Source organism: Mus caroli, chromosome 10 (genome assembly GCF_900094665.2).
Source record: "Mus caroli chromosome 10, CAROLI_EIJ_v1.1, whole genome shotgun sequence".
NCBI lineage: Eukaryota > Metazoa > Chordata > Mammalia > Rodentia > Muridae > Mus > Mus caroli.
The window spans coordinates 56,881,343-56,892,582 of NC_034579.1; the positions used below are offsets into that span (position 1 = coordinate 56,881,343).

General features: G+C 47.5%; 1 protein-coding gene across 1 annotated transcript in view; it reads right to left on the minus strand.

Annotated features, from left to right (window-relative positions):
• Positions 1-7,469: 7,469 nt before the first annotated feature.
• Hkdc1 (hexokinase domain containing 1) overlaps positions 7,470-11,240 on the minus strand; it is a 39,320-nt gene continuing 35,549 nt past the window's right edge. Inside the window, exons 17-18 of the mRNA XM_021174451.2 lie at positions 9,587-9,820; positions 7,470-8,199 (exon numbers count right to left, since the gene is read on the minus strand). Of these exons, the coding sequence (XP_021030110.1) occupies positions 8,052-8,199; positions 9,587-9,820 (382 nt within the window). The 3' untranslated portion in view covers positions 7,470-8,051. The remainder of the gene's footprint in view (positions 8,200-9,586; positions 9,821-11,240) is intronic.

Sequence of the window (11,240 nt, forward strand, 5' to 3'; positions counted from 1 at the left end):
GGGTTATATAAAATGCAAAAAAAAAAAAAAAATTAGCATGCATCCTAATGGTTAGCCATGCTGTTCTGTTAAGAAAAGTAGAGGTTTTAAAAACTTTTTAAAAATTCACTTTAAAACTGCATTTTACATCCTGGTATCAGTCCACCTCTTCCTCCCAGTACCCCCTTACATAGATCCTCCCCTCATCCCTCCTCCCCTCCTCCTCTGAGAAAGGGGAGCCCCCTCTAGGTATTACCCCACCCTGGCACATCAAGTCACTGCAGGACTAGCACATCCTCTCCCACTGAGGCCAGGCAAGGCAGAGCAGTTAGGGGAACGAATCCACAGGCAAGCACAGAGGCAGGGTTAGTGCTCACGACAGTTGTTGGGGGACCCACATGAAGACCAACATATGTGCAGGTGTGTGTGTGTGTGTGTGAGGTGATAGTAAGGCTTATTGTCAAGCCAAGGACAATGTGTAAAATAAAGTCCCCTCTCTGTGTACCAACTGCACCCCACAAAATAGTCTTTTCTGTAGGTAAAAATCATGGAGGTAGATTGAAATTTTGCTTCTGGGCTGGGGGAGGGGGTATCCTCTGCTCTGTAGACAGCAATGGTCTAGCATCATCTCCACCATGAATTAACTCTGCACCTCTGTATGAGGGGCCCAAGACAATTGCTGCCCGCCCCTCTACTGTTGAGAGAACCTCCGGGCTTCAAGACCAGCACAGGTGTCAGTGGGTTCTAAGCACAGCGAGGCTCTGGTAAGCAAGGAGCTGAGAAAGCTAGTGGGCTCACAGAGCCTACTAGCTCACTCACTCACCAGCCCCTCGGAGTGGGCAGCCTTGACACTGATATACGCTCCCATGGCTACTGATTCCAAACACACTGAAGGCCAACTCCTAAAAGCCTGCCCAGGGGTCCTGAGGCTTGTCCCAGTTGACTTTGTATCACTGTGATAGACACTATGACCTAAAGTGACTTGGGGTGAGGAGGCAAAGGCTTATCTGGCTTACACTCAGGACACCATCCATCACCAACCCCATCGAGGGAAGTCAGCAGGAAGTCAAGGTGGGAACTGAAGAGACCTCAGAAGAATGCTGCATCCTGGTTTGCTCCTCAGGGCTTGCTCAGCTGGCATTCTTATACAACCAAAGACCACCAGCCCAGGGGTGGCACTGCCCACAATGAGCTAGGTCTTCACGTCAATCATTAATCAAGACAACATCCTGAGGACCTGCCTACCAGTCCACCCGATAGAAGCAAATTCTCAGTTGAAGGTTCTTCCTCCCACATGGCTCTAATTCACATCCAGTAGACCAGGCTTGGCGAGTTGGCCAGAGGGCTTCCCTGAGGACTTGTAGACCAGGCTAGGTGGGTTGGCCGGAGGGCTTCCCTAAGGACTTGGGCTGCCCAGGACTCTGCTTTCAAGGTTACCTCCTTTCTCATTTCATCAGAATGACTCAGACTAAAGTGGCCCCAACCCAGAACATTCCAGGATACAGCAGTGGGTGACCCGTGGGTGAAAAGCTTACAGGACAAAAGTCACCAGACATCTGAGGAAGAAAGCTACCCGAAAAGAATGTCAACAAACTGGGAAATGTGACTTCTAGCAGAAACAGCACAGGAGACCAACAGAGGGTGTCAAAGAGGGATGGCAGGGACACTAGACAGAGCGGGGAGGAAGGTATATATGCAAAGTAAGAGCTGAATCAGAGGAAGAACTAGAAATACATAAAATAGGTCACAGAGAACTAATAAAAAACATGTGAAATTGTTCATTGAAAAATAATAAAAACACAGAACCATATTTTGGTAAGGTTTAGTTTCTTTGTTAGAATATGAATATACAGAATAATAAAATAGACTTCAAATTTTAATTTCTTTTTAAATCTCTCTCTCCTCTCTCTCTCTCTCTCTCTCTCTCTCTCTCTCTCTCTCTCTCTCTCTCTCTCTCTCTCTCTCGACAGAGTCTCAGGTAGCCCAGGCTAGTGTCAAACTCACTCTTTACCTGAGGCTGGCTTTGAACACCTGAGTCCCCTGACTCCGTTTTCCATGTGCTGAGATTACAGATGTGAACCACTATCCTTGGCTTCAGAAACTGTTTTGTTTTGTTTTTTCTTTAAAAGATTCTGTTTACAGGACCACTGTGCTCATGAACTCCTGGTTTGAATGAATAGGATCAAAATACACCGGATGAAATTTTTAAAGAATTATTAATATTGTAAAAGATAAAGTTTAGACTACAGAAGATCAAACGTGGGATAGATAGATAACCACTGGTTAGATTTAAGACCGGGAAGAGGCTGCTTAGCTGGGAGATTCTACTGCCCCCCTAGTAAGTGGACAAGAAGGCAAGATAAATACACGAGCTTAACGTTCAACAGCAGGGAAGGCAGAAGCAGAAGATCCAGCATCAGGATGGTGAGAGCGTCAGGAAGACAAGACGGAGGTTGAAGCTATTTGAATAAAATAGCATACATTCCTCACAGCCTGCAGAAATGAAGAGCCCCGGCCACTAGCGAGAGGTCTAGTGGGAAATGTCTCTTACATTGTGAACTCTCATAGACAAAGAGGAACTTCTAAATGTCTCTAGGAGCGAGAGCCACAGTAGGGTCAGTGGCGCCTGTGCCTTCATTGTCAACAGCAACCACAGACTTCTTTTAAATTTTATTTTTATGTTAATGGGGTGGGTAGCACACGTCCCCTCGTGCATGTGGAGGTCAGAGGACAACTTTTGGGAGTCAGTTCTCTTCTTCCATGTTCAGGTTGCCAAGCTTAGCCACAAGTGCCTTAACCCACTGAGCCATCACACTGGCCCAGAAGCTACAGAGATATTTTTATTGAGATTGTTGTAAATGTCTCAAAATGAGGTTTCCATCCAGGAGGGCTTCAACATTATGATTAGTATTTGGCTCTGTTAGTGCTTATTATATGATGAATTAATACTTATATGTATGACTGTTACCGCTTCCTCCTTTTGGGCAGGTATAGTAGGGGTTTGAGACAGACGTTCACTATGTAGTCTAGGCTAGACTCTCTATGTAGTCTAGGCTAGACTCTCTATGTGGCCCAGACGAATCTTGAACTTGTGCCCCTTGCCTCAGCCTTGCAAGTATGAGAATTACAGGCATGCCTCCTCAGTCTTAGCGCTACTTAAGAGCCATTTTATAATACCCTCAGTACTCCTATGCATTTCATACCCTTAACACTTTTCTCAGACAAGATACATTTCAGGCCCTTACCCCAATGGTCCATGGTGTACATGGGCACAGGAACACACACTCTTAGGATCTAAAGGAAGGAAGCTACAGTCTGCCGCCATCTGGTCCTTCTTTCCTCTGTTGCCTTATGGATACAAACTTACCTTTCTCTTTCCTGTGAACTCTAACATGGCACAATGGCAGCATATTACCTTGGGTCTCTGCACCAATTGAACCATCACCTAATAGAGGACCTACTGTGTGTGTAAAGCTTGGGTCTCACCGGGTGAGACAGATGAATGGAGAAAGTCAGACAGAAGCAGTAAGTTCATTCACTTGCGAGGCTCCCTTCACTCATCGGTTTCTTCAGAGAACGAGGGCTGCCCACTGCCCACTGCCAGAGCTGGCTCTGGGGACCACCAGGAGCACGGAGGAGGAGAACCCAGTCCTCATTCCCAATGAGATCCCCTCTTGCCCGTGGCCAGAAGCAAATTGTTTCTGAACGGGACGATGAATCAGGCCACATGTTCTGGAAAATCAGGGATGGAGAAATCTACTTCTCACATTTTTACCTATCAGCTCACTCTATAAGGGGCACCAAGAAAAAGGAAGTACAGGGCTCTAAAACGTAGAAAAGAAACTCTTTTCTTTGATTGCTGAGACTGAACCTCATTACATAGCCCAAGGTGGCCTCAAATTCACAGAGATCTACCTACTTCTTGCTCCACAAGGCCAAGGCTGTTTTCATTGTATATGGAACGGGATTAAATGTATTGAGGCTGGTTTTTAACTCATTTATAACCAAGGATGACCTGAATTCTCCTCCCGAGGGCTGGAATTTGAGGATCAGTATCGCCATTCTGAGTTTATGCAGTGCTAGGGACCAAACCCACACCTTTGACCATGCTAGGCAGGCTCTCTACCAATGGAGCTCCATCCCCAGCTTATTGTCTAAAGAAGACAGACTATGAGCTTCCCCCGAAGACACTTTACCTTGATGTAGTTACTGGTCTAACCTAGCAAGCCTTGAGAAGAGGGGGGCCCTCCATGGTCCCAGGTGTTTCAGGGACTCCTGCAGTCACAGAATGGATGTTTGCCCTCTCTGGAGTTCCTGTTCTGCCTCAAACTCTATGATGTCATCAACTGGTTACAGTGGCTAAGGGGACCTAGATACCTAGGGACTCCTTTTCAGAACTAGTCAAGAAGGTTGGATAACCGCCTCAAACCTGCTTACACATGCTGAGAGACCATGGTGGTACAGCAGGCTAAACCTGTGAGCCAGATCATCTATCCCAAAAGGATGCCGCAGACTCAGAGGGAAGTGGGATAGAGAGCTGAGGGTGTGGTACTCAGGAAGAACTGAGGAGAGGTTACAAGAACAGCCAGGTTCCCAGCTAATTAAGATGAAACCTAGTGGGCTGGGGAGCTGGCTCAGCAGTTAGAGCACTGGCTGCTCTTCCAGAGGACAGAGGTTAATTCCCAGCAACCACACGGTGGTTCACAGCTGTCTGTAACTCCTATACTGGGGGATCCTACTCCATCACATGTGCAGGTAAAACACCAATGTATGTAAAATAAAAATAAATAAATAAATTGAAAAAAAAAAAAACGATAAAACCTAGTGAGATTTCTTCAGGGCCCAGTAAGGTTGGGAGGAGAACCATCAGGAGGCAAACACAATTCCAGGGCAACCTTGACTGTCTCAAAAAGACTTACAGGAAGTGCCCACGAGGGAGCCTTTAGGTGTGCTCACCACCGAGTTGACCCTGAGTTCAATTCCAGAACCCACGTGGTAGAAGAGAGAACTGATTCCAGAAAGATGGAATCATCTTTCAGCCTATACACACACACACACACACCACACATACATGTGCATATATATGCACACATGAAAACTTAGAAACCCAAGGAAGGGGCTAGAAAGATAGCTCTGGATAAGAGCAGTGGCTGCTCCTGCATAGGACACAGATTTCATTCCCAGGACCCACATGGCAGCTCACAACCATCTGTAAGTCCGGATTCAGGGGATCTGATGCTCTCTTTTGGCCTTGTGGGCACCAGGCATGCACATGGGACACAGACATACATGTGGGCAAAACATTCATACACATAAAATAAAATTTTTGAAAGGAGGAGAGGAAATAGGGGGGAAAGGAAGAGATTTTTCCCCCCAAAGAAACATTATATCCAAAAACAAAAATAAATTTAACAAGTCCTATAACACTTCTCCAGAGAGGCATAGCTTTAAACCACAGAAAAGGTTGGCGGTGCCATCTAGGACCTGTTCACAGAACTACATGTTCACTGACTGCTCCAGAAGGCATTGCAGAGGCCCCTTCAGCTCCCTCATCTGTTCCTAGCCCTGGCTGCTTCTCCCGCTCCCTCTCTGAGACCCGTCTCTGGTTCTGTCTGCCACCACAGACTGCCTCAGCACGTGACCACCCCTGGCACAGGGACCCATCCTCTCAGGAAGGGGCACCCAGCGACAACATGGGGTTGAAGCAGTCAAATCAACCTGGACCGTGCAATAGTCTTCTCGCTCTGTTTCTCACGAGAATGAGCTATCATTTTCTTACCGCACCCCCACCCCAGGAAGACTTCTTAGAAAGCTTTACCTTAAAAGCCATATTCCTCTTCAGGAAATATTTAAGCAAGGTGATATGGTCCTGGGCTGCTTCTGACAATTAAAAAAAAAAAAAAGATACATCTAGACTGTTGGCGGTGGCACCTTGAATCGCAGCACTCTAGAGGCAGAAGCAGGCAGATCTCTGTGAGTTCGAGGTCAGCTTGGTTTACAGAGTAAGTTCCAGGATAGCCAGGACTACACAGAAAACCTGTCTCAAGAAAGAATTAATTTAAAAAATATATATATATATGTCTGGCAACAAGCTTACAATCTCCCAAACCAGATAAGGAGTTCACAGAGTCAGGGGACAGGACAGAAAGCACAGGCATTTCGGGGACAAGCTGGGAGTGAAGGGAAAGACATGGCTCCTGGAGAGAGAGTCAGGGACATGTCTGCTCCAGGCTGTTCCAGTAGGTAGGATTAGGGAATCCCGGGAGGACCCTGCTCCACAGAGAAAGAGAGGCAGAGGAGGAGAAAGGACTCTGGCGCTATGGAGATAGGAAAGTGCTATCTCCTAACATGGGCTGAGTCGCAGCCACAGATAAGGATACCTGCCTGGTGTGATTGGTGTGCCTGCAATTCTATTGGTGGGAGGAGGAGCCAAGAGGATGCCAGGGACTTGCTGGACAGCCAGCCTAGCCTAACCAGTGGGCCCCAGACCCCACTGATGGACCCTAAGGAGATGGAAGGCATTTCTGAGGGCGACATAGAGCTTATCCTTTGGTCTCCATGCACATGTGCATACTCACAATGTAAGACCCCAATGCAATGTGTTTCTTAGACCTCTAGAAACGAAGCCCAGCATGGAGTTCTTTGTTCTTTCGCCTTCAGTGTGAGAGATGAGCTGTAATTCACCATCCCCATTCTTACGATGTTTACTCAGCTTCCCCAGTCTTTGTGGTCCTATCCTCCCCTCACTTTGTGGTTTATTCTTTAAAAACCCTCGACTGCAACTGCTGGGGGTCGATCTCCTCTGCCCCTGTGCGGATTACGAGCTCAGCCTCAGCATGCTGATATCTGAATAAACCTCATGCAATATTGCATCAAGAACAGTTTCTCTCAAGTTATGGGGCATCGGCTCATCCCGGGACTTGAGCGAGGGTCTCCCCGAAATGGGGGTCTTTCAACACACATACACATGAATACACACACCTATATGTGTTCATACACAAATACACACATGTACACATCCACATATGTACACACACATACACACACACCCCTACACATGAACATATATCTACATGCATGCATACATGCCTATCCATGAATACACATCTACATGTGCACACACACAAATAAACACATGAACACATATCTGCATGTGTGCGCATATGTACATACACCTGCACATGGACATATTTGTATGCACACACACACACAACTCCCAGCTGACACCAGTCCAAGAGCAAGCACTTAGTCACAGGTCACATGGTCACTACTCAGTCTTGGGAAGTCCCTCGCTTCAATCAGGTGAAATTTGAATAATTAGTTCCATAGATCTTCTTCTGTGGGCAGGGAGTCTGGACTGGACTCTACAATTCCTTATTCTCCTGTGATGGGACATGGAGATGCCAACAAGCCTCTCAGGAGAAAGCTTAATACCTCAAGGTTCCTGGAAACTCAAGTTTCTTTTATTCATGGACAATATTCGTATACCTAACAGTTTTTTAAACAAATACAGAAAGCAGCGACACCTACTGTGTCACATGAATGATAAACAGTACCTGGAATGGTGTCCCGCCCCATGATACAAACATGGGGGGTGACATCCCAGATGCTCACAGAGTGCCCTGAGTGGGTGAGATTCCTCCTGGCTCCAGGGCACTCGGAGATACAGGTGCCAATGCCCTTGCTTCCCTGGTGCCTATAAAGTCAACATGACAAGTGAGGCCATGTTAACCTAGATCCCCTAGTTCACTAAGCCTTTCTCCCTCTCAAGGGTTCAGACCTAATCTCCCACCAGAGGTAGCATAAGGCCTGAAAGGGACACTCCAGCAACCCAAGACCTGATACTACTGAACGCTCACAGCTCAAGTGACTTGCCAAAAGGGGGATCTTTGGGGGCCAGATCCTTTGATTTTGAAAGTCAGCCCATCTTTGGCTAAAATATGCCAAATGGAGGTGTCACCCAATGTCACTGCCAAGCAAGCACCAGGATGCTTAGAGTACAGAGAGAGGAAGGTGAGCCAGGAGGTCGTCTGGTGGTCCCTGGTCATCACCCTGGTCATCACCTGGGCCACCTAGATGTCCTTCCGTGGCTGCTGTAACCTCTTGGCTACAGCTGTGATCAGAGCTGCTCCCTTCCCGCTGCCGTCTTCTGACAACATAAATGTCACATCACACTGAGGGGCCAGCTCTTTCACCGTCTCCTGCAGTATCCGGGAGAAGCTGGGACAAAGAGGAAGACAGGACATCAGCTCTTGTAGTGGGATTGGTGGATTATACCACTGTGACCAAGTTTTCCTCCCCAGCCTTAGGCGAAAACCCCATTCCCATGAGTCAAGTGTGGTGCTAGCTGTAGGATTCTCACAGGACCAATCTAAGAAGACTCCATTGCTAGTTTTAGGGCTTTTGTTGTGGGTGGGAGAACATCAAACTGTTTGTCAGAGCCTTTTGTTTTCTCTTTGTTTTATGAGGCAGGGTTTTTCTCTGTAGCCGTGACTGTTCTGAACTCACTCTGTAGACCAGGCTGGACTCAAATTTAAGAGCTCCGCCTGCCTGTTTCTCATGTGCTGGGATCAAAGGTGTGTATCACCACTGCCCTGAGGTGCCAGCTCTTATGGTTTCTTTCTAGCCTTTGTTTAAATCTTAGTTCAAGAAAGAGGGGGCTGAAACTGGGCGTGGTGGTGCACGCCTTTAATCCCAGCACTTGGGAGGCAGAGACAGGGTGGATTTCTGAGTTTGAGGCCAGCCTGGTCTACAAAGTGAGCTCCAGGACAGCCAGGGCTATACAGAGAAACCCTGTCTCAAAAAAACAAAACAAAAAAAGAAAAGAGAAGAGAAGAGAAGAGAAGAGAAGAGAAGAGAAGAGAAGAGAAGAGAAGAGAAGAGAAGAGAAGAGAAGAGAAGAGGGGGCTGGAGAGATGGCTCAGTGGTTAAAAGCACTGACTTCTCTTTCAGAGGGAGGTCCTGAGTTCAAATCCCAGCAACCACATGGTGGCTCACAACCATCTGTAATGAGATCTGGCGCCCTCTTCTGGTGTGTCTGAGGACAGCTGTACTTACATATAATAAATAAATCTTAAAAAGAGAGAGAGAAAGCCGGGCGTGGTGGCGCACTCCTTTAATCCCAGCGCTCCGGAAGCAGAGGCAGGTGGATTTCTGAGTTCGAGGCCAGCCTGGTCTACAAAGTGAGTTCCAGGACAGCCAGGGCTATAAAGAGAAACCCTTTCTCAAAAAANTTCCAGGACAGCCAGGGCTATAAAGAGAAACCCTTTCTCAAAAAACCAGAGAGAGAGAGAGAGAGAGAGAGAGAGAGAGAGAGAGAGAGAGAGAGGAGAGAGAGAGAGAGAGAGAAACTTGGAGCTGGTGAGATGGCTTAGAGGTGCTTGCCACCAGGCCTGATGACCTGAGTTCAATTCCTGGGTAGGTCCCATGTACTGATAGAAGAGAACTAATGCCTATGCATATGTACATACATACATATACATATGCATGTATATACAAAATAGATGTAAAAATATTTAAAAGGCTATATTTGCAGAAACCAAACCCCAAAATGTGTGTCACCCAAGGGACAAAGAAAAGAAGCTGTAAGCCTGTCTCAGGGACTCACTGTGGGTGCAGCTTGTACAGTGTGCCATCCACGCCCACGGTGACCTTGAAGTGCTGGAGGCCCTGGTCTTCTCTCCTCTTCTCCACGATGGCAGCCATGCCGGCGCCACACATCTGGGCGGCCCTCCGAGACACAGCCCCACACACCTCCTTCACCACAATACTGTCTTCGCATGTGCTGTCCAGGCCCAGCTGCTGCAGGATCCTCCTGACCTGCAGGAGGGCCAGCCGGTCACTGTGGACAAGCAGGCCAGAATATCAGCAGCTGCTTCTGGCATCCGGACCTGTGTCACGTGATCCAGAGTCTTGTCGCCTGGCTCTGCCTTAGCCTAAAGTACCATGCCAATGGCTGGGGCTGCAGAATGTCAGAGACATAGGAAAAGTCCCATACTCTAGGAAGCCCTATTGCCTTTAAACAGCAAGATGTGAGAGCACACTCATTCCCATCTCATTAGGAGCTAACATTAGGGTCAGCGGCCAACATACCAGATGCCCATTTCTCAGGAGTCTAAGGTTCAAGACACAGGGGATATCCTCTTAATGCCTCACAGCAACTTAGCACTCCTCTGTGGTGTTCTTTCCCCATTCTGGAAGCCAATTTCCTCCTATTTCTATTTCTATCGTTTTGGGTTTTGTTTCTTGCTATGTAGCCTTTGGCTGGCCTGGCCTTCACTCTGCAGATCAGTCTTGGGGTCCTGAGAATCTTCCAGCCTCTACTTCCCCAGTGCTGGGATTAAAGGGAGGTATGTGCTGTCAACCCAGTGGAATATACACTCTTTGAAGACAATGTTCTCAGCAGCAAGCTGTGCAGTGCTGGGGTATTCAATGATCAAGTGACTAAAGTAATATATGGGGAGCGTGGGGGGTTGCTGGGGAGATGGCTCAGAGGTTAGAAGCACTGGCTGCTCTTCCAGAGGTCCTGGGTTCAATTCCCAGCAACCACATGGTGGCTTACGATCATCTATAATGGGATCTGATGCCCTCTTCTGTCTGAAAACACTGGCAGTGCACTCCTACACATAAAATAAAAAAAAATAAGGTAAAATAAAATAAATCTTTAAACAATAACAACAAAGGAATATATGGCACACCATGAGACCTTGAAGGATGGGAACTCTTAGCCCAGGGACACACAAGTGGTCAACACACAGAGAGAATACAGATTGCTGAGTGGTGAGTCCTAGTCGGGATATCTGGATCACATTCCCCCATCCCAGTGTTTAGGTGTCATCTCAGAGGAGGAGGTAGAAGGAACCAGATGCCCATTTCTCAGGAGTCTAAGGTTCAAGAGAAGGATGCTCACAACCATCTGTAATGGGATCCAGCGCCCTCTTCTGGTATGTCTGAAGACAGACAGCTACAGTGTGCTCATATACATAAAAATAAGAAAAAAACAACTAGACACAAAAGGAGAGCTGTACACATAACTCAGAGCAGCCATGACTGCGCGCATGTGTGACTGGAGAAAGGCTTAGCCCACGACATGGCCAGCAGATGAGGTCACAAGGCTACCTCGGCTGGGGAGCAGTGGGCAATTGGGGGCTGCTGGATAAGGAAGAATCTCTAGCTGCATATGTAGCAGAAGATGGCCTAGTCGGCCATCATTGGGAAGAGAGGCCCCTTGGTCTTGCAAACTTTATATGCCCCAGTACAAG